This window comes from Pelecanus crispus, chromosome 1 (assembly GCF_030463565.1).
Source record: "Pelecanus crispus isolate bPelCri1 chromosome 1, bPelCri1.pri, whole genome shotgun sequence".
In the NCBI taxonomy this organism is placed as follows: Eukaryota; Metazoa; Chordata; class Aves; order Pelecaniformes; family Pelecanidae; genus Pelecanus; species Pelecanus crispus.
This window is the reverse complement of record NC_134643.1, coordinates 77,727,617-77,753,873: the sequence shown is the minus strand read 5'-3', so window position 1 is coordinate 77,753,873 and position 26,257 is coordinate 77,727,617. Positions and strand designations below refer to the sequence as shown.

At 44.4% G+C, this 26,257-nt stretch overlaps 1 protein-coding gene across 3 annotated transcripts in view; it reads left to right on the top strand.

Annotated features, from left to right (window-relative positions):
- The first annotated feature begins 1,380 nt into the window (after positions 1-1,380).
- Positions 1,381-26,257, top strand: part of ITPR2 (inositol 1,4,5-trisphosphate receptor type 2) — a 263,348-nt gene continuing 238,471 nt past the window's right edge. For all 3 annotated transcript variants that reach the window (XM_075727981.1, XM_075727982.1, XM_075727980.1), the window contains exon 1: positions 1,381-1,472. In XM_075727981.1, coding sequence (XP_075584096.1) covers positions 1,381-1,472 — 92 coding nt within the window. The remainder of the gene's footprint in view (positions 1,473-26,257) is intronic.

Here is a 26,257-nt window from a genome sequence, read left to right as displayed (position 1 = left end):
CAGTCTGCACATTCCTGCAACCAGATTTATATTCTTATCGTTTGAGAGTTAGTATTTGATCAGGCTGTTGGACCTGGGTGAGTTGTTGTTTGTTTGGTTTTGGTTTTTTTTTTTTTTTTTAATGCAAACAGTCTGTTGGAAAAAATACACTGGGTAACCAGTACTACTGCTGAGCTTGCCTGTAATTCGGAGAGTTGTCTCGGGGTGGTAAAATATAACTGAAAAGAAAAAGGAGAAATACGTTGATTCTTAAAACCATTGGTGGAAATTTTTGTTGGAAGAATGCACCGTGGTTTTAAGAATAAGAATCCCACGCTGGCGATCGCCTTTCCTTTGAACTAAACGCTTCCATCCACCGCCGGACGTGTGGTTTCACGGGCTGGTACTTGCTCTCGGGCAGTGACCTGAAGCAGCGTGGATTTGCGCAGCCCCACCTGAGCCCCTTTGGCTACCGAGGTGGTGCCTGTGGCTACAGAGCCCTCTTCCAGTGTGCTGGGGAAGGGGGGGGGGAGAGCTGGCAGCCCCCCGCTCTGGAGAGCGCGGGGAGGCTGCGGTGTCCCCTCTTTCCTTGGCAGAAAAGTCTTCCAGGGTGTTCTCTAGTTTGAGGGTGGGGTTGTTGGTGGGTTTTTCTTTTTTTTTTTTTTTTTTTTTTGCGAAATCGGTGGCAGTTTTCTTATGGAAACGCGTGCTGTGGGCATTCCTGCCCAGCGTCGCGGCACGCTTCGCTTCCGATTTAAGAAAATAAAGGATCCGTGTGGTTCCTCGAGTTCGCAAGGCGCGGCGGGGAGGGCGGCAGGGGCTGGCGATGAAGCCGAGGGGACGCCAGCCCACCCAGCGCTTCGCCCCTTCCGCTCCGCGCCCCCGTCCCGCCGCCCCCCCCTCGGGCCGCGGCCCCGAGCAGCTGACCCCGACCCCGCGCCCGAGGGCCGCAGGTCGTCCCCGCACCGCGGGGGGTTTACTCGGGAGTTACGGCAGCCCCACCCCCCCCCCCCCCACCCCTTCCCGGGGCTGGCGGCCGACCGAAGGCGGCCTGACCCGCCGCCCCAAGGCACGGCCCCGCTCCGGGGGTGACGACCCGCCCGGGGCCGGCAGCGGCGGGGCGGGGCGGTCCCGGGAGGCGGAGGCGGGCGCCGGCGCAGGAGGCGGCGGGCCGGGCCGGGCCGGGCCGAGCCGTGGCGGTCCGGGGAGGGCAGCGGCGCCGCGCTCATGGCAGCGCCGCAGGGGCCGCGCTGAGCGCCCGGCCCGCCGCGCCTCGCCACCCCCCCCCCTCCCCACCCCCACTCCGGATCGGTTTTATTTTGTTTTATTTCTAGTTGTTTTGGTTTTTTTTTTTTTTTTTTGAAGGGGAGGAGCGCGAAATCCGACTAAAAATGAGCTAAAATGTCTGAGAAAATGTCCAGCTTTCTCTACATCGGGGACATCGTGTCCCTGTACGCGGAGGGCTCTGTCAACGGGTTCATCAGCACGCTGGGGTGAGTGAGGGGCCGGGGGAGGGGGTGGGGGGTGCGGGGCGGCGGGGGGGCCGTGCCGGGCCGGGCCGGGCCGAGCCGTGCCCGCTGCGGGGCTGGCGACCCGCGGGCAGCGCCGGCTGCAGCACAGGAAGCGGCCGGCAGCGCGCTGCCGCCGCCGCCTCGGCAGCGGAGAAGGGGGAAAGGAGGAAGCGGTGAAGCGGGGGGAGAAGGCAGGGATGAGAGAAGTTCTCCTGCAGGCCCGGGGCAGCGGGGCCGGGGCGGGCGGGCGGCGGTGCCCGGCGGCGGCGGCTCGGCGTGGGGCTGGCCGCGCTCCGCGCTCCCCGCTCGGCTCCTGCCGGGGCTGCGCCTCCGGGCCAGCCCAGACCGGGATGCACGGCGTTTGCCAGAGCCTGCTCTGTAGATGTAACCCTGTGCTGTACCCAGATGCGCTAATATAGTCATTATTTATAGCCAACTAATTTGCCTTGTGTGTTGTTTGGGGGTTGGGGTTTTTTTTTTTGTTTTGTTTTGTTTGTTTGTTTTTTGTGGGGTGTGTGTATTTTATTGCACATCTGAGAATTTTTGGCAAAGGGCTGAAGGACCAAAAAAAACCCTTTGCTTTCTTGCTCATCGCTGTAATCAGCTCGTTAAACGTGCATCCCTTCACTTCTGGTTTGTGTTTGCATGCAGCCCTCTCTGCCCTTAATGGTCAGATATTTATAATCAGGCATTTAATTGCACAGGGATGCTTTTTCCATGAGCTGCTCTTTGCGGGGTGAAAAGACGTAGTAGCCTAGCTGTGGCTGCTTCACTGAAGTACTGCTGCTTGCTTGAGGTTTTTATTAACCTTGACCGCTTTAAATCACCTTCTTGGAATCCGGGACAGAAGACCACAGGGAATGACGGCAGGAATACATCGATATCTTTCTTTAAAGCATCACATAGTTTGGTTGTAGCAACGTGTCCCTGGGGGTGCGGTGGTTCTCAGTGATGTTTGTAGGAGAGCTGCATTAGTTTCAGTGACTGTGGCATGTCCAAAGTAAGCACATCCTTAGAACTTTGTCAGTGGAAACATCTCCCGCACTGCATGAATCGTAGTGATCCAATTGACAAGGCAGCTCAGACTCTACTTAAATATTCGTGTCGTTTGCCACTTAAACGTTAGCGGTACCTTCAGAATAACAGTTAAACTTGCTGAGGCTGATCTGCTGCTAATTAACGTCTGCCTCGGTGTCGCTCCTGCATGTTGTATTAGGCTCCCTCTGTCCTGAGATCTCTTTAGTGGGGGAGTGTGGGGTGAGGTGAGGGCGGTACAAAAATGCAAACAATGAATGTCTAAGCTACTTGGTCTGGTACTGTCACTGGAAAAGAGCTGGTGTTTAAGATCCTTTATTTTTTCTTTTCTCTTATTACTACTTTCTGTCCTTGCTGACTCGTTTCATCTGTAGACAAGTGTCTTTCCGTGGTTTGTTCCTCTATTTGTTAATTTTGCGCCTTCTGTATCTATGACTCTCTTATTTTGTCTCACATCTCCTTTTGTTTCGCTGACTCTTGTAATTTTAAATCCTGTCTGAAAAAGTTTGCTTTCTGCAACTGTTAGTCACTGGATATTGTTTCTTAGTCTTGTAACCCTAGCATTTCTTTTTTAGTTGGCGTAATTTGTTGTTGAGTTGTTTGGTTTTGTTGTTCTGTCTCATTGCTGTGTTCTGTTACCTGTGGGAAGCTAAATTTGCCATACTTTTACTTTTCGTTATGTTGAGAAATGTTCCTCATTTCTGCGAATACCTGCTTGTCTACATTCATGGACATTTCTGCTGTGACTGCTGCTTGTGCAACCGCATGTCGCTTGAATACGTGTTGGCGTTCCCGCGTTGCAGTCTTCAGACTGCTGATCCTCCCCTCATCCCCTGGAGTTAGGGCAGGACATTTAGCCCCAGACGGGAAGCCAAGACCAAAGCTTGCCTAAGGCCCATGGAGCTCTTTACCAGAAGAAATAATTGAATGCAAGCCAACACCCTCACTAACAGGCTATCCAGGCTCTCTTTTAGCCAGCTAACCCAGCTCAGGAAACCCACCTGGGATGAGGCAGGACTCCTGTGTCCATGTCTCCTTCAGTGGCAGGCCAGGAGTTCAAGAATGCCGATGTAGCTCTGTTAGCTTTTCAATACAGCTTTTTTGTGCCCTGCTCCCTGGAATGGTAAAGGCAGCCGCAGAGCCAGGAGGCTGGAGTTGAGGAGCTGAAGGCCTTGAAGGAAATGTGAAGTCACCAGTGGAAAACTCCCATGTCTGCTAAATGGGAACGCTGACCCCTCTGCTGGTGGTACAAGAGTTTGGACTGAAATGTAAAGTTGTGATGCCAAGTCATGTTGTCTGTGCCAGCTATTGCAATTACTGCCTTTGGACCGGTTGCAGCAACACAAGAGGCAGAAAAAACAACTGTACGTTCAGAGAAGTTTGCCTGGCTGCACATCTGGTGTGCAACCATTGCTAAACTCCTGCATTCTGCAGGTCCTCTGTTTGCAAACATCTGAAAAGAGGTGGCCTCGTCTTCCAGAGGTGCCTCTTGTTGCTGAGGACAAAGTGGGGTAGGAGTGGGAATGATTGCTTGCTCGCTTCATTTGGCTGGTGCAGTCCTTGTTTTATTGCTCTTGCCTGTATTGCTCAGGTGTTTTGAAAGGTGCTGGGCAAACTAACTTGTCGCTTACGCTATTGAGTCCATCGGGTAGTCTCATGCGCCTGCAAGAACTTGAAATCCAGCTCGGGTCTGGTGATTCTGCAGTAGGGAGAGAGTCCTGTTCATTTTAAGCTGTCAAAGGTTAATTGTTTCTTAAACAAAGCGTGAGTGAGGCCATTCTATAAATAAGATAAAAAAGTGCACGGTGCCTTTCCAAGTGGGGGAGGTCTGTCACGTCAGCGGACTGTACTCCTTGAAGAGTTGAACCAGCTCAACATGTTAGTTTTGAGGGAGATTTCTAAGCAAAGGCTGTTTCATGTGTTTTAGAGCAATTTTTTGCTCACTGGCCAGTGCAGAAATGGTCACGTGCTCAGTTTCCCCAGGAAACTTAAAGCCAAGAGAAAGATGCAGCTGAACTATTCAGATCAAGTGTAGGGTCAGCTTAATATCTACTGTAACCTGAGTGTGGAAATCTTCCTCTCATGCAGTTTAGGATGTCCTAACCTCCTTGTTTAGGAGACAGGGGATCCGTGCCTCTTGGCCCTGTGTTCAGGTGAGCATGCTGAGTGGTGCCAGGTGAAGGCGGGAGCGCCTTTCCACACCTCCCTCTACAAAAAGGGTTTGAGAATCGCTGGAACGACGAGATTCTGTAAATGGGACCCAAAAGGTTGGGCCACTTCTTTGAGCCGGAAGAAGCCTGTGCTCCTGTCCTTGTCTCTGAGCTGTTTCTTTACTATAAAACAGCTGTTGGATGTGAGTGTGAAGGCTCTGCTTTCAGATTTGATCCCTCTTACTCAGAAGAGGAAACTGAACCTCTCTTCCGCATCTGGGGTTAGCTCTGTAGTGTGGGATGGGGGCAGGGGCAGGGAAGTCAGGCAGCGCTGCTCCGAATCCTTCCTCCTGTATCCCTATTTTAAAAGAGAGCGGTTGTGCTCAGATTTTGGAAGAAGAGGTATAATCACTTGTCTCCAGGTGGATGCTCCAGGCTGTGGATCCCAAGTGGAGAGGGGCACCTCTGGGTAATGGTGCAGGAGAGGGTTTTTAGGGCTCAGCATTCTCCGTTGGCTACTGCAGGGCTTTGGATACTTGAGGTACTGGGAGTTCAAGCAGTCCCCTGCTCTTTTTTCTGCTTGGCTTTGGGCTTATTCTGGGTTTGGATGCTGCTCTGAGATTACAGATGATGATGATTATCTGATGATGTGTAATCTGTTTTTTTCCAATCTGAAGGCTCTCTGAGCTTTCCCCCCTTCCTTTTTAAAAAGGAGAATGCTTTTGAATGTTTGAATATCTGAACTGGTAGTCTTGCAATTTAGTACAGAAAAGGAAATGTTTGGGAAAAGGGATTTACCTCCATGGGTAGCTTTCTGCCATTTCAAGATATATTTGGTACTGGATTATTGAACTGTGCTAACAGTGTGGTTTTTCCCCCATTTTTGAGCTTTTAGTGTGTTTTACTGTTCTGCATAGTTGGAGGCTTTATGTCCCACAGGAGGTATGTGGCAGAGCTAGGCAATGAATCCAGGTATCTTAAATTGTCCTAGACCAGTGTCTGAATCTCGAGACCACCTTCCCCAATATCTTGGCTGTAAATGTTGGCAATGATGCATGCTGGGAATTAGAGCTGCTGTTAATCACCTATCGGTACAATGAGGGGAAAAAAGTATTCTCGATTGGAGAGGCGGAAAAAAAGTAACGACAACGGCCAGCATCAGCTGTTGGAAAGTTTGACGATGGGGCTGTTAGTCACCATTAGTAGCTGCATTCCTGTCTCACCTCCATAACTGCACTTCTGTGCCATAGCAGCAAGAAACCTCATGGAACATAATTAATGGAGCATGCAGCAGGAGCTGCCTGCTAGGTGATATATGGCCGTGGATGACGAGGGGTGCTGCGACTTATTTCTAATTACCAGCAAAAAGTGTGTTGTAGACTCGTTTTCTTGAGTTTAATGGTGACTTTTCTTGAACAACTTATCTTAATTTGTGGAAGCGCTTGCCAGAACTTTCTTATTTGAAATGAGTATCACAGTTTTATTTGGGCTCCTTCACTGGGCTTTTGTGCATTAGTTGCCTTATTGAAGCTGGACTTCACGTGTAGATTGAGTCATGCATACTTTGTGAAGAGACAAGATTAAGTAGAAAGGGCTTGTGGAACAGCATAAATCAAAATATTCCAAATACACTGAAGGCTAAAATGTGTCATCTTGGTGGCCTCAGGAATGGTGCTAAGAGAAAAGATGTAGTGACTGATGATGCTTACAACAGATCAATGTAGTATTTTCATCGGTGCACTTTTTTTTACCCTTCTCTCCTACTGTCTGAAAACGTAACCTATGGTTAAGGAGCAGAGTATATGTCCTTAAATTAATAGCAACTTTTTCTTGTGCCAGTTGACAAAACGTAATTAGTCAGGAAAGAATAAAAGGCCTGAAGAAAGTGAGAGTGGCATAGCTAGAATTACTCATAGTCTAATTCTGATACATATAGAATCAAATAATACCTAGAAGAGGGAAGGGAAGATGAGTTGCAGCTTTCCTGTGGGCAAAAGTACTTCTGTGTTTTATTACCTAGGTACTTCATCCTCCGGACTGACAGTACCAATGAGATTTGACAGTTTTGGTTGTGTGTTTCTTAATTTTTTAAAAATACTGTGTAGGACTAGCATTTTCAGAAATATGTTCTCTTGGTTGTCTTCCTAATGCAAAAGCACGGGTCTGAATTGTGCAGCTACTTTGAATGTATGCTAATGTACCTGGGAACATCACTTGGCCCATTATATGACACTTTTCAGCTATATGGTGTTACTTCTTTTCTGTGATAACTTTCTTAAGCAAAAGCTATATTATATGCATTATTAAATACCTTCATTGATCTTACAATAAATGCCACATAAGCAGAGATGTAGACATACAAATACAATTCTGTATCTCGCATACCTTGCAATTCAATACATATATCAAAGCTTGTATCCTCTGTAATTATCCACTCACATTAGCAATTAGGCACCGCTCCAGCTTTGCCATTTATAACGTACGTATTTTGATGCTCATTTCAAATATTCTAACAGCAGTGCCGTCTTTAAATAAACAATGAGACAAAGCTTTCCGTAAAGCACCCTTATGGGAATGCAGCAAGTAATGAGCCCTGGAGGGGGTTGGTTTGTTTCAGAAGTTTTACTCGCACACAGAGCGCAGCTTGGGTGTGTAGGAACAGTATTAGACTTAATTACGGTATTATGATTTATGAGACTGTGCGCTAAAATGTAATATCCTGGGTTCAAAGAGCTCATTATCAAATAGAAGTGGAGAGAAAATTGGGGTTAGGGAAGGAACCAATTGATTTAATGTAAAAGCGAGTTCACCCGTAAGCTGTGTGGTAATAGTGGAAATAAGAGAGGACTCGAATTTTGAATTGAGACAAGCGGTGTGGCTATTGCAACTTCTGTAGCCCTCAGCTGGGCTATGGGTAACGTGGGGGGTAGTAAGGAAGGAGAGGGGAGAATGTTTAACTTGCATGACTTTAAGTCTGATTTAACTTCCTTTTACATAATGAGGGGATTAACTAAACAGTCTTTACATGGGTCTCGGACTCACCAGAAGTCAAGGTTATCCTATATTTTAAAAGTGCCACAGAGGAAAGAGTCAGATCAGTCTTTGACTTCCCCAGCTTGGAATGTTATCTCCGCAGAAGCACGTGGACCGTTGCCGAGTTGGGTGTTTTATTGTACCGCGAGGTGTTCGGAACCCATTGCCCTTCATTGTTAGTGGTGCAGGCTGCTGCTGCTTGGCTGAAGCGTGAGCCTGTTTCTTGGGCAATAGCACAAAGCCGAGTCCTCTGCACGTGTATTTAATGCAGTTGAAAGTCTGTTTTCCACTTGCTTTGAAAGGTCTGTTACTTCTTGTATGAAAGGAAGACTGGTGAAGTTCATATGGCTTTGATATACTTGTTTAGGGATGTTTATGGAAACAAGGGAGAAAGGAAAATGAATGGTAGTTCAGGGTTTTACTTTTTTCCTTGACTGTGTTGTGTTTTGTCACTTACTCAGAGATACATATGTTAATGATATTAAGGACATAAAACCCCTTATGACTGGTTCTTGTAAACCTTCATTTGTTATTTGTAAATCTGATTCCATCTAATTGCTTGAATTAGTAGTTCCACTGCGGTGTAGGTGTGTAGACACTTCCTGACATAGGTCCTGGTTTCAGCTGTTTGTAATGATGCTAAACTTTGACTTTTTGGACCCAAGGTAGATCTCTGGGGCTGAATGTTTTTGTGTGGAAGGTTTCAAGTAAAATGGCATTTCTGAGAACAGGATAAGCAAAAATGCATCTGTTATCCCTGTTTTAAAATAAGGGTTCTTGCAGCTGTGTGTCAAGAGCCTCCCTGAGCTGCAGTGTTGCCTCCAGACCCACTTCTCCTCCAGCATGGAGGGCTGGTCCTTCTCTGCCCCTTTGGAAATTTGCCCAGGTTTTGACAGTAGTGAGCTGAGGAAGGATTTCATTCAGACCCCTGCAACTGCATGGGCTGTCTTGGTACCTGCCTCTTGCTGGAGGGCAGTGGGTGTTACCTGGCAGGGGCAGGTCTCCTCTCTGCTGGCACTGGGCACCAAGAGGCCCCAACCTGACCTGCAGCTGTGTGGGAGGTGAATCCCAGTTCCCAGGATTTCCAGTTTCCTTTCTTGGGGGGGGAGCACAGGAAAGCTTCAGTTGTCCAACTGCTTTGTGTTCCCTATCTCTGGAGAAGTAAAAATAATTTCTGGTTTTACCACCTCAGTTTACTTCAAATAACTTAAAAATAACAAATAACAATAATAATAAATGACAATAATAAAAATAACAAATAAATTAAAACCAAACTTAAACCAAGAAATTACATTCTAGCAAGGTAATGGTTTTGATCGCAAAATGGGAAACAAACAAGGAAAGCAAAAGAGAGAAAAATGCACTTGCTATTCATCTCTTGCATTAGGTATCGCTTGAGGTTTTGAGGGACGATTTTGGCTGTGGTAGCCAAAAGATTGTGTCAGGAGTAGTCTTGTTGCTCCAGTGCTGTTTTTCCAACTGTCTTTCTGTGCTCAAATCTCCATCTACCTCTTCTGATTGATTGTTTGCATTTTTTTGATTGCTGTTGAATAGAAACAAAGCATTGTCCAAAGCATGTAATTTTAAAACAATTCTTATTTCTTGCTTAATAATAAAGGAAGGAGGACCCTAAAGTGTTGACCAACCTGGGCTGCCTGGGGCTGTCCGTGTGAGTGCTGCTGCACTGTCCTGCAGCGTACCTGAGAACGAGCCGCCCCTGCCAGAGCTCCCACGGTGCTGGTTCTTCTGCTCAGGTTTACCTTTTGACGTAGCAAGCTAAGTGAATTGTCATTATAAACTTTGGGCAGATTTTGCAAACCATGTTCATGAGTGCTTTTTCCCCTCGTCCTGTTGCTCAGTAAGCTTGCCTTCTGTGCATCTAGTTTGGGGGGTCCTTTTGGGCTAGCAGGAACGTTTTGGAGTTTGGCAGCTTGAGACGCTGCCTGCTCTGGAGCTGCCCCAGCCCTCCGTGGGCTTCACAGGTACATCGCATCGCCTGAGCAGGATTTTTCTTGCCATTACTTCCGCTGGCTGGTGAGTGACCACAGGGTTACTATAGGCTGCAGGAAAGAAAAGAGGGAAACAGTCTCCCCTGTCCTTTCAGTGCTCCCTCCCTGGCCCCTGGATGATGAAGAGGAGAGGGGGGAGATGGGTGCAGAGGGGTGTGTTGGTGAACGTGGGGTGAGGCAGTAGAGACATCAGCAGAGCAAGGGTGCATGTAAAGAGGTGGGGGTGTGTGGTGGGGCAGTAACTGATGTGCGTGGTCTGAAAGGCAGCACGTGTTGGAAGGGAAGTAGGGCTGAAGAGGAACAGAAGAAGATGGACAGTTGCTGAGAGATCTGCAGTCCCCCGCTGACAGAAAACACTATGAAAGCTACTGGCAAACTGTCCTACTTCTTTTCGAAATACTCCAGATGGCAGAAATCGGCTTGTCACTGCTGCTGTTTACTTTGATATTTCAAATGGTGGAGGTCTGTGCTGAGGCTAGTATGGTCTCAAACAGCTGAATATTTGATATTTTTTTCCCAGGGTATTTGGTGGTGTTTAGGAAAATACACAACATTACCTTCACCAAGAGCATGTCTGAGTTAAAAAGTCAGTTCCTCAGAAAGAAATAGCAGTTTTAACATTGCCTATGGTACCTTACGCAATTTTCTGTGTAAAAGCACACCAATCTTTACTGATGTGGTCCCGTACTATTGTTTGCAATGTATGGCTGACTTGCTAAGTGCATGCAATGCCCAATGCTTTTGTAGCAGCTAACATAATTATAATTAATTGTGGTACTTTGGTAATCTTCTTCTATAATAAATTTTGGGTGGTTCATTTGAAATGCCCATTTAGGTTGTTGCTGCCACATGAGTGAAGGCATGGAGTTGAAATTTATATGAAGTTATGTGGCAGAGGAAGGCCAGAAGAGCATAGCCAAGTGTGGTTGTTATCATTTGACGCTATAAGTTAAGCTCACTATGAAGAAATGATATTAAAATGGTAATCAAGTTTTTGGTTTTTGACCTCTGGCAGATAAAAATCAACGTCATTTACAAAAAATCAACAAACAAACCCTGAATCAAGGCTTTTTAGATGAATCTCAAAACTCAGAAACTTGTTATGAGTTTCTAACCATTGGGTAATGGTTAGACTTCTTATCTTGATTTGCTCTTAGAGACTTGTTTGAATTTCAAACAGCTTTTTGTTCCCCGCACTTGACACATGCGAGTTAATCAATGTTGCAGGGGCAGCTGAAAGCATGCACTTGCAGGATTAGGAAAACAACTGCTTAAACTCATGGAAAGCCCCAAATTTTTATACCTACTGCCCACAGTTAAAAGGCGGCAACCCAGTTCTTAGGGTTTTTCCTCTTTTCAGTGTCAACTTGTGCTGGTAATCCTGTGTGCAGAGCAGAGGCAGGTCAGGCGCAGGAGGCTCCGAGCCACCCAGGTGCCTGCCTGCCTCCTGAGGGTGCTGTGGATGGAAGCTGGAGGAGCAGCAGGCACAAGCCACCGGGGCAACCCCAGCCACCCCTGCAGGACGTGTGTCATTTCAGCGTGGGAAATTTTGCCTGGCTCCCGTGTGCGTCTACATTGTGAGGCCTGTGAAGTTTTGTGTAGTTGTCTAACCTTGAGCACTGTGATGTAGAAAATTTAACTAGGCAGCTTTAGAGGGCAGCTAAGTTGAGCGTGACCAGTATAGTTTTGTCCTGAATCTTGCAATACCAAGCGTTACTTGTAAAGTCCCAACTCCCATGGCTCTATGAATTTTGGATATCCTCAGCTTCTCCCTCGTGGATGTGGAGAAAAGCTTGAAAACAGCAGTGGTCACAAATGAAACGTGTGTAAGAAGTGCCCTGAGTTTAGTAGTAATTTTCTTCCACTAACTTAAAATCAGAGCGCGTGCTTTGCAGGCGGGGGGGGGGGAGGCGGGGACTAACTAATGGTATGTGAGTACTTGAGACTGGAAGCAGTGCTTTTTGCATGACCTTGTTGATCTCTTTTTAAAGTTAGCTGGGCTTAGATTTCTGACGGGCTCCCCAGTTGTTCCAGATAACTGAAACGGTAGTGTGCTTTGCTAAAATATTCTTAGTCACCTTTTCAGTCTGGCTAATATTTTTTTATTGTTCAGAAACAATAAATAAAGAGAGGAAACAAAAGTAATGTATTGGGAAAGAATAGATACCAGTTTTGAAAACACTAAGAGCAGATCTTTATACAGTTATGAGTGGTGAAAATGTTCAAATGCATCACTAAGCAAGTTCCATTCTTCCAATCAAGAATAATAAAACCAGTAAAAGTTTTAAGGCTACCCAGAAAGTTTAAAAAAAAAAAAAATAGTCCTTCATTTAAAAAAAACCCAACAAATCGCGCCAGGTGAAAAAGGTTAACTGCCTGTTAGTAGTATTTACTTTGATATCTTGGACAATTTCCGACTTAGGTTATTGCCTTTTGCTAAGGTAGACTTAATTTCAGTCAAATGCACCATCTTCTGCTAGCCGTCTGCCACTTGTGAGGGTGCCAGTCTACAGACTTCACTCCTGAAATTTGAAGAACAGGGCCCAGTGAGCTTGACTCTTTACAGAGAGCTGAAAAGTCAGGGTTAAGTGGAGCGTTGTGGAATTTCATTGTTTTAAAATGAGGTTTTACATCGGGCTTGCTGATGTAAAAATCAGGTAGGGCAATGTCTGTAATGCTTCTCAGGTTGAAGACAGAGCTTAGCAAGTCAGGCTTTACTGTCAAACAGGTTTCATAAGTGATGAACTGATGTAATAAATTTTTTTTTAGTGTTTTTAGTGATTTTAGTGTTGCTGTAAGAAGAGTAAAGCTGACTATTTCAGTGAATGCAGGAAGTCCAAGTTTCAAATAAGATTTTTGGGTATGTCCTTATGTATCATTGCTGTCATCGTAGCTGTTATTTATAGAGAATATTAGAATACAGAAAAAAAATCCTTGCCTTTACAAAATACATACAGAAAAAAGTTCAAAATAACACACAAGAAAATTTAGTGGGTTTTTTTTTTTGTTGAGGAGGTAATAATTTGTTTGTGTCAGGCTGTAGGTGACAGTTTGTTTTACATTCTTTTACTCAGAAAAAGTAACTAACAAAATAGTGGCAAAACTTCATTACATTGTTTCCTGTGTACAGGTGGTCTGAGATGTAGGTCCTACACCTGCCAATTTGTAGACTTAAACTGCAATATGTCATGAGACAATTTTTTAAAAGAACCTGTTGAAGACGATCCAAGTTAAGATTTCTACTTCCCTGGCTAGATCTTCAGGAGTACTGAAAGATAGATTAGGATTGGATGAAACTGTTCAGAGGCAGGCATCTGGCTCTTCAGAGAGGGCACTGCTATGGACCCTGGGCAGCTGCAGGATTTGGGTTAGAGGTATGCTCAGTTTGTGTTAGCAATGGCTTCTCTTGCAAAAACAAACCAAGGTCAGGACCTGGCAGGCACTAAGTCTTGTCTGTATTAACTTTTGTAGTTGAACAGGTTTTTCTGCCACTGAATGTGAGGACCAATTACTGTATTTCCCCCCCTGCCATGTAATAGCTGGGATATAGTAAACCCATTACTTGTAAAGTTCTGTTATAACACCTAATTTGAAGCAACACTGTGCATTAGGCTGGTGCAGTCAAACTCCTGGTCTGTGGGACCATTTCATCTGGTCCGTTTCCTTTCTATGGCAGATTAAACTGTCTACTATGATTAGGCTGCTCTTAATAGAATCATTTTACTTGAGTAGAGCTGGAAGTGGGACAGCACTGGTTTGAGTTTTCAACCATGGATCTAAAGTACGTTTAAAGTGAAATACTGTAATAAGGCATAGGACACAGGCAGAGGATTGACTTGGCACAAGGTTGTTGCCAAGTTGTGGAATATAACCAAAGACTCTAAGTTCTGGGCCAGTGCTCTTTTTATAAATGTTGATCTGGTAAGATGTTCAATGCTAAGTTGCATATATTTTTTTTTATCTTGGTTTATCTCATGGTAAGCCCAGGAGTAAGCCAGTTGTGACAAATCTAGCTAGTTTATTAAAGTTCCCATGTGTCAAACTTTTTTTTTAAGTATTTATCTAAAGATGCAGAATGAGGTTTATCATTACAAGAAAAAAAGTATGCTGAGAAGAGTTTTTACACTTGCTGGCATTATTGTCATGCTTATATGTTGGGTGGAACCTCATTGACACTGGTAAATGTAATTACTGTTGTTCATTTGTAATGGAGGTGCGAGATAAAATCCTTCCTCCTTTCTGCAACCAGATAGCTGAAGCGATAGAAGTCACCACCCAAAGCACATACACTTGGTAAAGCCTGAGTAAAAGCTGAGCCGTGTTACCCAAGAAGCTTCTTAGAAAGAAATTCAGCATCAACAGGGCAAGCTATACAGGCCTAAGTGAGTAGTACAGAGAACATAGGACAAAAACCTCAGTCATGGCCAGAGAAAACCTGGTATGTTGACCCGTGGACAATAAAAATGAGTGTGCTACTGAGCACTGTTCTCTCTGAAAACTGTAATCAAAGAAACTCCTGCTGTTTGATTTCTTCTGTGTCCAGAAAAACAAGAATTTATAAATTCTTTCTGAATAAATGATCAAGAAAATACCTGACACCATCTCAAACTTTTCTTTATAGTGGAAACAACCCTTAAGTCTCCAGAACTGACGTCATCGCTTGTGACTAGCGATAACCTGGTATCATGAGATGGATCCAACTTCCAAAATGGAAATTTGTGACTGGTGTTCCTGTGGAGCCATGGTGCAAGAAGCAATCACAGAAAAAAAACCTGCACTCTCAAAAGAGACCAGAGGGAATTGATATGATTTCTAATACAAGAACCGGAAGCCTTGCAGATAGAATTAAAGTAATAATAAAAATGCCATCTGAAAAAAGAACTGGGTGCATCAGAAGGAGTCAAGGCAAAGAGGTTTCCTAGCAAACACTTTGAATGATGATTTGCAGGTGAAAGTGAAATCTTTTATGGGCAGCAATTAGAAACTGTCTGGACAAGTTTGGGAAATGAGCAGGCACCCACTCTCAAACAGCAAGGTGGGTCAATGGGATGGTCAAAAATACGTTTGCTGTGGTCCTGATCTGTTTTTTCCACAAAGCATAGATGAGGAAAGCTTTGGATTGCTTTGTGTTTGAGCCTCAGCAGAGACTTGACTTTAGAAACGATCTTGCAGATCGCTTACCTTGCAGATCAGTTATCCAGGTGTGGAAACATAGGTATGAGAGGACAAAGGGGAGTTCAGAAGGTGACAAAGTATGATAAAATCTTTGAACTACTTGGGGAGAACTCCTGTTGGTGCTTACAATTTCAGACATTTTCCCTGTAACTTACCTAAGGAAGAAGTACACGGTCAGGACTAAGGCGTCTTGAGAACAGCTTACCATTTGGTTGTAGGAATTAATAGGGCTGTGCTTTCACAGGCATTCACAGATCTGGGAGCAGCAGGGTGACCTTGGTGCCTCACCCAAATGAACTCTCTGGAGGCTAGTTGCAGATATTGCCTTAGGCAGAAGATCAAAGGATTATTTCAAGGAATGACTCTGCTGAAAAAGAGATTACTTTTTCTTTCCTTCTCCTAACTTGCAAAACCTCCTGAATAAGATGCAAAACCTCCTGAATCATCCACTTGAAGAATGTATTGTTTCTGGAATGGACTTCAGAGCAGCCAAAAGCTTTCCCAGGAGAGCATTTGGGGAGATAATTGGCTCTTGCAATCATCTTAAAGTGTAGCATCCCCTCAGAGTGGCAAGATCAAGGTTTTCTGGTCGCATCAGGCAAGCTTGGAGTTTAGAAATGAGGTAGTACATAGGAGGTTACATTTGTTTAGAAATTGTATCATGGCTTTGGAACTGCTAAAATGGGGGGGGGCTGCAAGAGTCATAGCTGATTTGAAAAAAGTATGATTTGGTGAAGTGTAAGCAGGATGTGGAAAACGGTGCAGGAAATGTGACGTTTGCAAGACCGATAAGAGAGAGAGCCCAAGTGTGACAGTATCTTGTGGGGGCATCAATGGAGTGTGTTGCTGATGAGCATATTTTTTTTTTCTGCCAGAGAACTGATAGTTATGACTGTCCATTGACATAGTCATGACTTATTTCACAAAATTGCCTGATGCTTGTGAAGTCAGGTACCAAAGGGCACTGGAAATAGAAAAGACTTTGCTGAATGATTTTTGTAGATTTAGAGTCAAGAGTAAGCCATCTGTGGATCAAAGGAAAATTTTAAATTCCAAGTATTTTCTTAAGTCTTTGAGACTGTAGGCTTCCATAAAAAATGCACTATCTCAGTGTGCCCACAGTCTGATGGGTGTGGTAGAAAGGATCATTATGGACTCATACCTTCAACTGCCTTATTTTATAGACTCAAGGAAATTAGGGCACTCTATCCCATTGCCTTTCAGGGACTTAAAACAGGAGTGGATGAGAATATGAATTCTACTCCAGAAGTTATTTTATTTCAATATAAAACAAATCTCTTTGTTATAAAGAAATTTTGGGGTGATGTGGACTGTGCAGAAGATCAAACACTGGAATGGAAAAGCTTGTTCAAGCCTGTTTGGTAACATGAACATCTCTTGGACACATTTTTACAGGAAAGCGTGTGGAGTCTAGGGATTGACTGGCTGTGAGTGAGACATAATGAATCAAGGAGAATTCAGTCTCAATTGCACTTTGTGCCTCCTTTTGGTATGTAGTTGAGATACATGTGTTACAATAGTCTAGCTTGTAGTGCATGGACTAAAAGGGACCAAGTTCATGTCCAGATCAAAGCATGAAGATTTCCAGCAAGCTGGGGTGAAAGAAAGCGGTTTTTTTTTTTCAGTAGCTGCTTTTCATCTATTATCTTGGTTTAGCAGAGGTCATAGAAGAACTAGAGGCATTTTATCCCTTTAGCCCAGAGGGACTGAAAATAACCTTGTCAGCTCTTTCCAATCACTTCAGTCCTCTGAGGATACCAACGATACTGTATTCCTAGACTTGCCTGAGTGATGAAATGACTTCAAGTATCTTCAAATACTGTGAGAGTGGTCTCTGCACCTTGGCTGTGTGGGTATCTAGGTTGGTGGATGATGTTACCTGTTGAAGGAGTTTTGGAATTTCTATGTTCTGGCTGCTTTTGCTCAAGAACAGGATGTTTTTATGTGATGGTGGTTTGAGGGGTCAGATCTGAGTGCTTGTTTTCTAAGGATTGGTGAAGACACTCAGTATTTCTGTTAAAAGCAGGTGCAGTTTCTTCTCCCTGACTTTTGCAGCCAGAAGAAATATGGGTCTGTTTTGTAAGCTAGACCTTAAATACCTTCCACGACTTCTCGGTCCTTCTCCATATAAAATGGGACTGAATTCTTCTGAATGAAATGAGGTAGGTTATTTAGTCTAGTTGAAGAGGAGAAGAGGGAAGACTGTTTTCCTATGCATTCAGTGAAGTATGTTGGGTAGCGCTTTCCACGTGGTGTTTGGTTCTGGGCTCTGGGCTATGCAGGCTGAGGTGGTTCACTGTGGTTCCCTGTTTCCAACATTTAATCTACTGTGTCAGTTGTGCAGGAACAGGAAGCCCATTTTGTCCCCATTACTGAGCTCTGGCATCCTGAAAGAGCAGTTTGTGCTGGCAATGGCATGCTTCAGGGTATCTTCTGCACCACTGATGCTGCTTCTGCCGCAGCACTTGCAGTTTGTGTGTTTGGTGGGAGGATGTTGAAGGGGAAAAATTGAGCAGTAAGGGGTCCACGCAACCCAAACAGTAGATAACAAGTGATTATCTGTTATCACTAAAGATTCAATCTTATTGCGCACAGTTTCTGCTTCTAGGATAGTTTGAAAAATTAAGCAAGTCTGAGTCTCGGGATGCCAACGAGCTTTGGTTTCCCATTAGTTTGCAGGAAGGAGGAGGTGCTCTGGTCTTTGCCCAGATTAAGGATTTATCTCAGGAGGCCGATGACTCCACCACTACCCAGTCCCTAGACTGAAGGTACGATCTTTCGAGATAGTGCATGTGAAGGAGCGGAGGATTGTCTGGAAGAAGCTGACAGGTTGTTTATAATGGTAGAGATGTAAATGACTTGAGATCCTTTCTGTAAAGGCTGAACTCTCCAAGGAGGGGCAATGGACAGGACTTCAACACTGCCCCAGCTGGCTAGTGGCTCTTTGTGTTCTGGAGATGATGGATTTTCTTGTTGGAGGCTGGTGTTCCCACCTTAAACCGGCACCTGAGTGGCCAGATGAATTTCTGTGTGTCTGGATTTCTGATTCATATTAGCCCTAATACGGAAGCAACTGCTTTCAAATGGATCTTGGCCGGAGGGGATTGCTGGGCGGTGCTGGGAAGTCTTATTTTACTTCTGCCACCTTTGCTACTGTGTGTTGAGAGGAGGGGAAGTGGGGTATTTGTGCCATCCCTTGCAGGTGGTGAATTGAGTGCTTGCTGGTCAGGTGTTTTCTGGGCACTGCATTGCCAGAGTAAGTCAGCAGAGAATCTGATCCAAATGCCAGTTGAAAGTCTGCTCCACAGCTATGACAAGATCTGTACAAAGTTAGTTGGCAGGAACTTACGCACAACTTTCGTGATTACAAGTGCTGTGATACTTTTTTCTAATTTCAGGATGACAAGTTAGATACAAACTTTTGTATAAACATGGAGCTTTATATACAAACAAACAGTTATTTTTGGTGTTCATTTCCTAGGGAAAAAAATTAAAATTGAAAGGTAAAAATAAACAAAAATATGTTCTAAAAATCTCTTCAGATTGAAGATTAGAAGAAAGAAACAACAAAGGCTCAAGCTCACTTCCAGTTCACATAATTGCTAACACAAAGCTGCAGACCAACCAGATGAACTGCACATTGAGAGGTGCAGGACAATTTGTATTCCTTTTAAGTTGCCAGAGTAGCAAGCGGCACATACATGCAGTAGAATAAATCCTTGTCTCCGCTTTCCATTTTTGTAAGAAAGATTATCCATTTAGGTTTAACCAGTATCTGTTTAATGGATCTTAATGGATCACAGGAGGGCAGTTAACTTCTGATGTCTTATTTAAGGCACTATACTGATGGAAGAATTTATATGTGAATAAACTGAGGTATCAGAGATTATCTTGCCTTTTGACTTGAATAGTTTTTCAAAGCACTGAGGCTGTGGATATACATTTACTCTGCAAGCTATTTTTTATCAGTGGCTGCAAATCACTGTTCACCATGAAAACAGTTTATATGAGTGCTTCTTACCTCTCTAAGCAATATGAGTTCATATACTTAAACAATTTAGTAGATGATTTGTGCTAACGGAGTTGACTGTTGCTTAGAGACAGGCTCTGAAAGGTTGTAACATGAATGAACTATCTCAATGTTTACTTTTGCTCTTTCCTGCATTTGGGTCAGCTTAGTCCTTTTATTGAATGTTGTGATCTATGAGTCCTGTAACTCAAAAAAGTGTCAGGCATCACCTAAATGCATGCTGTTTTATTTCCATGTGTCAAATCAGAAAATAATACAAAGTTTTGCTTCAGAGATGTACCTGGGGGAAGGCTGGCACCTGTGATGTCCAATCAGAAAAAGCTTGAGAAGAGCATGAAGGAGGCCAGACCTTCTGCCACTCAGGCTGAAGCATCTCAATGTCCTCTTAAATGGAAGTGTTAACCAAAATATAGCAGACTAATTGTTTATGTGAGTGGATGAGATTATCCCAGGCAATGTGATGCTGTTTGACTTGGAGAAAGAACTGTGCAACCATACACAAAGCTGCATCACAGAGATAGTTGCTTGGCTGTTTGATTATGTAATACAATCTGGAAAGGTGATAAAAATGGAGCTGATTTTTGGGTGGGGTGCTGTACTATCTTTTCAGATCAGCTTATAGCTGAGTAGTATTATTTACTATGCACAAATGAATAGGGATCATAGCTAAGGCAGTGAGCAGGTTTTTAATCTTAATGTGCCAGACAGTGGGTTAACTTCTTGTGATAATGTGTCCAAGAGGGTTGTGGAGCGATAAGGAAAAGATTAGAATAGTTTTGCTGTGCTGAATATTATTGCACAACATTAGATTGACTTTAGCAGGACTTTTTAAATGGGGGTTTTGTACACCAATTAGTTTGTCTAACTTGAAATTAGATGTGAACTTTGGTATGCTTTTCTTTGTGTCCAGGTTCCCCTTGCAGCAAAACTGTCCAGTGGGAGGGCAGCCTTGCTGCTACAGTCAAAGTCACTATGGGAACCAGGGAACCATGGGAACCATTGTAAACCTCAGGATCTCATGCTTGCCTGTAATTGCATTTAAGACTGCACACTGACACAAAGAGATGGAGTACACAAAGTACCCTGAAAGGTGCAACGAGTTCTTCCTGGGAAGGGCCGTTAAAATGTATCCCACTTATTTGTTTCCATTAAAAAAATAAAAAAGAGTAGCCTGAGAGAGCTGACATCTCCGAAAAGGGAAACAGGTAGCTTTCTATCGCATGCCTCCATGGTCCCCACCACCCCGGTTGAGAGTTGGTCATGCAGGAGTAAGTAATGATGACTACTTACTCCATCACCCACCACGTTCTCACCTTGCTCCAGTTCCCTGTGGTAGCTGCAATGGTCTTCTTCAAACCAGGTCCTTTCTTTTCTCCTGTCACCACCCATATTGTTCCCTACCCCCGCCCCCAGCGGGTGCAGGACTCCTGCCCCCTCGTACCTCATCTCCCTGAGGCCTTGGAGCTCTGTCAGCGCGCCGTCCCACCGCCTGCCTTTCTCACGGGTGGGATTTTGCCCCTTCCCCACTCACCTCTTGGTTGAGGGCATTGGTTGGGCACCCATGGTCATCGAAAACTGCTTGCTGTAGCAGGGCGAGCTAACAAAACCCCCGGCAGTTCCTCACAAGTTGCAGTCAGGGCTCTGCTCTGGGTGCAGAGGAGCTGACCTCCTGCCAGCCAGCACCCAGCAGCTGCTTGCCCAGCATTGTGACAGGTCCTGGTGCTGAATGGAGGAGGGGAAATGAGTTTTTTCCCCATGCATACAATGAAAGGAAGCACTGTAATAAACCAAGTGAGGTAAAAAAGCTTTCCCGGCACACTGCCTTCTGACACTTCTTCGTCCTGTTTCTCTGCTCCAAGTCCTGCTGGGCAGGACTCCCCTGCGGGGAGGTGCTGGGGAGGGTCGTGTCCAGCACCCAGCTTCCCAACTTCTGGCTTCTGCCCCTGCCAGCCCCCGGGGCCCGGGCTTCCTCGGGGACCCCTCGTGCGCTGCCGGTAAGGGGCTGCCCATGTGATGTTGTGGGCTGCGGTGGCCGCAGTGGAGCAAAGCATGGCGGAGGGGCTTCGCTTTCTCAGCTGGTGTAAAGGGGGGCTGTGTGATAAGCCTCGCTTTGTCCTCTTGAGGGGAGGAAGGGCACCTTTCCCTTTGATTTGGGCAAAAGAAGGTCTCACGTACCTTAGCACGCTGGAGCTGGCGTACAGCAGCACCATTTCATTGCTGACATAGCAAAAAGAATAATAAAGTGTCCAGAAGTTATGTAAAAGACAAGGGGGTTGGGTGGGAGGGTGGAGAGAGGAAATACTTGGAGATGTCTGCAGTGCTTCCTGTTTGTTTCTGAAAATTATGAGTCAGATCCCCCACAAACAAAAGACAGGGGTCTGAAAAATGATGAGATTTTACAAAAGTAATAGTGCGTGGATTTGTTCTCTTGGTCTTCTGGGTTTTGAGCTTTCAGAGCTGGAGGCCATTTTTCACATTTCTCTGGGCAGTGGTGACAGTAAGGAACATGTGCTGCTCTTGTCAATGAAAGTAGAGGGTTTTTTAATAAATATTCATACCGCATCAGGAAGTAGACCAATAGAAAAGATACCAAAACTCACAAGACTTGGAATAAAATTCATAGAATCATAGAATGCTTTGGGTTGGAAGGGACCTTGAGAGATCATTGAGCCCAACCCCCCCTGCAGTAAGCAGGGACTGAACCTGTGAACTTGGTGTTATTAGCACCATGCTCTAACCAACTGAGCTAACCCATTGCAGTTCTTCTAGAGTTGATTGCTTTGACTTGAAAAGCTTTTGCAACATGAGTTAGTTGTAACCCTCAAGCTGGTTTGCCTTTGCTTTGAGACACGTACTTTGGTACAGGAGGGAGAAGGTGCGTTGTGTGTGCCTGGGTCGTGTGTGAGAGTAACAGTACTTTCCACTCACTGGTCCAGAAGGAGGAACCATGCTCCTTTTTCCCAGGTAAAATAAAATCTGCATCTTTAAAACCCACGGATTTTATGGGATTGTAACATGAGTGTTAATAAGTGTGTGTACAGCAGTAATGAACTTAAAAGGAAAAAAGGAGTGGATGCCATTCTTCCACTTACCGTATCACTGAAGTGCAGGCTTTTCTAGAAGACGGGATTTCTTTGTTTCTCTGCCAGTTAATTCCCTGTAAGTGTATGTGAGCGATAAAGGACTCCAGTTCTCCAAATAGAAAGCGATTATTTGCAACCGTTTTTCCTCTGTTACGGTGAACTGCACGAGGAGACCTGGAAGCATTTCCTTCAGCTGAAAAGAATGCTGCAGAACTGGAGGGCCTTAATGTAAAAGGCCAAACTAATTTCTTTGTAACAGAGCTTGTTGTTAAGACACACCTTAGTAGGTGATAACAACATTTGGACGACTGACAGCACAGCCTGAGAGTCAGCGCTCTTCGGTGCTCAGCAGAGTCGTTGCTCCGATATTTGTGTCGTGGTACACATCTTATTCGGTCCCAGCTCAGCATAATGTCAGTACTGAGAGCACAGGTGGAAGCGCTAGGTCAAGGATGAGACCATTTTCAAAAAATTCTCTGCTATGTCTGTATTAATAAATAAACACGTGTTCAAATGTGCTCTGGGGTGCTGGGAGGCGATGGTCTGTGCCAGCAAACTGCTAAGTTTGTTTCCTGCTGTGATTTTGGCACTAATGCTGTCCCCAGACCCTGTGCAGGGATGGGGCTGGAGGGTTCCTGGAAGCTCCTCCTGGAGCGTGCAGCCACCCTGGCTTGAGGTCTGCTGAGGCAGACGTGGGGTTTTCCATGCCACTTGGCCTCAGACCCTGGGAGTGTTCTTGGGTGTGTTAAATTTGCTTTTGTGAGTATAGCCTTACTGCGTTAAAACCAGAGGGGACACCAACCTGCATTGTGGTCAATTTGAGAAAGGTCTGAAGCAGTTTTGAGGTTTGAACCGGCTTATTACGGCATTTTCCCATTTTAAAATGCTAGTTATGAAAGGTTCACACAAGTAGCACGCTAATGCACTGTCTCTTTTTCCACCTGTACCTTCATGCCTGTAGATCTGCACTGAAGCTACTATTTTGCCATCTTGCTTATGGCTGCTGTTTCTTGATTCTCCTGCTTCCCAACTCCTTCCTCCATGGAAGGAGCATTCCCAAGCATTTCCTCTCCAGCTTGCTGCTTAGCGCTGGTACGTGTAACTCTTAAGCGAGTGTGTACAGGTTGGGTGTAGGTGTGGCAAAAGGCTCTGAGAGCTGTTCCCAGTGACTGGGAAAGCAGCTCTGACAGAATCTGGAACAGCTTCCAAAATGATCTCTCCCAGTAGGAAACTGGCTCTGCTCGGTTTAAAAACAAATAGAGTCACTGTAATTTTTCAGCTGTTTTTTGTTTGGAAGGTATTTTTTAACTTGCTGCAGAAGAAACAGAAAAGCAAAGAGAATATGCAAAAATACCTGGCCCAGCTGCAAAAATTTGTAAACATTTCTCATTGCAAATAAAAAAAGAATAAAATCTTCTGTTGAGAGAGTTGGAACACGTGTTGATGTGAAGTGCTCTCTTATCCTTTTAACAACTGTGCATAATTCTCCTTACCATCAGTGAGAGCTGGACACGTATCAAAGGGTGAGGAGACCTCGTTCAGTGAATTCCTTCAAACCAAGTCATTGTCCCTGGAGGCAGAAGTAAACGCTGAAACCAGCAGCGGGATTTTGGGAGCTGAATTACATCTTGGGTACAAGCTTGATGGTGGTTACGCTGTTAAACTGAGAGCTGTCTCCTTTTATCTGAAAGCAAAACCAGGCAGCGCCGTACTTCCAGAGCACTGCCTTGGAAAGGAGGTGGTTGGGGAAGGTTCACGTTCCCAGTGTAAAGCCCCGGTTTGTCCCCGGTAGCATGCCCCATGGAAGGGGGCCGTGGCTGGTGGCCGCCCAAGTTGTGTTGCATGGTTGTGGTGGCACCATAGCGCGGGTCAGCCTTGAAGACAGCCTCTGGGGCGGCTAAAGGAAAGTACACTAAAGGAAGAATATAAAAAGCACTGGGTCAGATGCTTAGTTGCTGTAGAAAAGTACCGTTTGACTAACTTGAGTGGAATTACACATGTTCACACTCGCTTCGTACTTGTCACCGTTTGAAGGCCTCTGAAAAGAGGCAAGGCCTCTGAAATGAGGCAAGTCCTTTCTTCATTTGGTATCCTGACATATAACAAGTTTTGTTATATAGAGTGTCTTTGGTATCTGTATTATCTAAAAAAAAGGGGATTTGCCATTGCTGTGTGAAATAAAGACTGCAAAATGTGTAAAATGTCAGCATTTTCATTAAGAAATGTTTTCCATGCACATTTTTACATAGTGTGACATCCATTGGTCTGCAGGATTATTACTGTTTACGTTACAAAATGGAGAAAGAACTTGGTTTGATTTCCAGGATCTAGATTCCAAGTTGTGTTTGCAGGATTGATGATTTGTGCGTATGTGTTTGTGTATGTATGTGTTTGTCTATATATTTGTTATTGTCCCAGGAATTGTTGAGGTTCGTTAGAGACCTTACAGTAGCATTTGAGGCTGGTTTATCTACTTAAACAACAATATTTTTACCTTACGCTATTTCAGCCAAATGTAAGTGTCCTAATTCTCTCCTTTTGCTTATGCTTCCTTTATACAATAAGTGTTGCCATTTTGATGTGTAGGTGTGAATGCCTTCATTTCCATTTTTGGTGATGAAGTCACTTTTTTAATCACTGGACAGATATTGGTGTTTCTCAACAGTATTTTTCTGGGTAAGCCTTTCTCTCTGTTTTCCTTAAATGGTGTTAACAGTGGCAAATTCAGCCTTTCTGATTTCTTTCATTAGCACACAGTTCTTCAAAACAGTCCTTTCAAGTGGATGTTCACAAATATGTGCAACGTAGCTATAGACAAAGCTGAGCAAAACCCACAAATTCTTCTGGTGCAAGCTGAATGTAGAATTTCTTTTGATTGTGATTATTTCCTCTCTACTGCTGGCTTTGTTTTGCTGTCTCTGGCTGAATAGGTAACCCTGCAGTGAGATCTGTGTGTCTACTGGGTTTTGAGACCAGTGGTGCTATCAATAGGGCCTCTTTTCTGAAGTTACTATGTGCCAGTCTGACAGGGACTGATCAGTGAACTGCATGCCTAAAATTCACGTAAAGATGCAGGTTTGCATAGTCTTGAAAATCCCATTTTTAGTTTGCAGTGGTCACAGTGTCAGTGTTTGTAATGTATGTTGTGTCAATATACCTAGTAATTCTACTCTATCCATGCTTTTTCACATTGGGAGAGCTGAGTGGCAGACCTGTTACGGGTAGTTGTAAGGTGTAAGCAAGCAGAGTTAAAGTTACGTGTTCAATCTTGATTTTCTGATTTACTTCTAAGAAAGCATCGTGCTTGTATTGGGCCAAATTCTAGACTTGTTATGCTATTTGCATTCAGTATTTAGCTAATTGGAGTAAGAATTAAGTAGAAGAGCTGCAGAAGTTAGATTGTACTTAAAAACTTTGATGAAGGACATCTCAGACACTCCTAAAATAAATAAAGGGAATATTTGGAGATTATCATGGATGTTTGTGGTATGTGGCCTCTGCCCTGAAGAACATGAATATAAAGCCTCAGTTGAATACTGTATGTGCGATAATACTTTAAATAGACTGTTGAACAGCTGATGAGCAGATGATGACATTTTTGGATTTTAATGTATGATAATATGCTCAGAACTACAATATTTTAATACATATGTTCACTTCTAAAGCATCCCACTTTTAAAAGTCTTGTCTTGAAATTATCAAATTTCCAGTTTTAACAAGATCGTAATAATTAATACAGCTTTCTTTACCGTCTTCATTTAGTATACAATTAACTAAAACAGTCCTTCACAACTGTCCTCCTTACCAATAGTTGAACGAGCTTAATTGAAACTGAGGGAGGGTTTTTCCTCTTTTGTTCCACCACACCTCAGTGACTGGAATCTTTTGAGACAAACTGCACCAGCATAAAAATCCTCACCCTTGAAAGTGTACTGCGGGTCATGCTGGCTGTCTCAAAAAAAAAAAAAAAAAAAAAAGAAAAAAAGACTTCACAGACTTCAAGATATGTGTATTCTTTGTACCCTATGTGTAGGCGCATTAACATAGCATTTTTCTCTGGTTGTTGGAAACCTGACAGTGAGTGTGCACCTCCAAGAGTGCAGTGTTACCAGTCTTGTTTTGCTGATGGGTGCACAGAAGGAAGGTGGATGGGGGCAGGAGGAATATCTCAACCAGGTCCACCTGGGTTTCTCATCTGTGTCTCAAGCAGGCACCAGAAAAATTGCCAGGC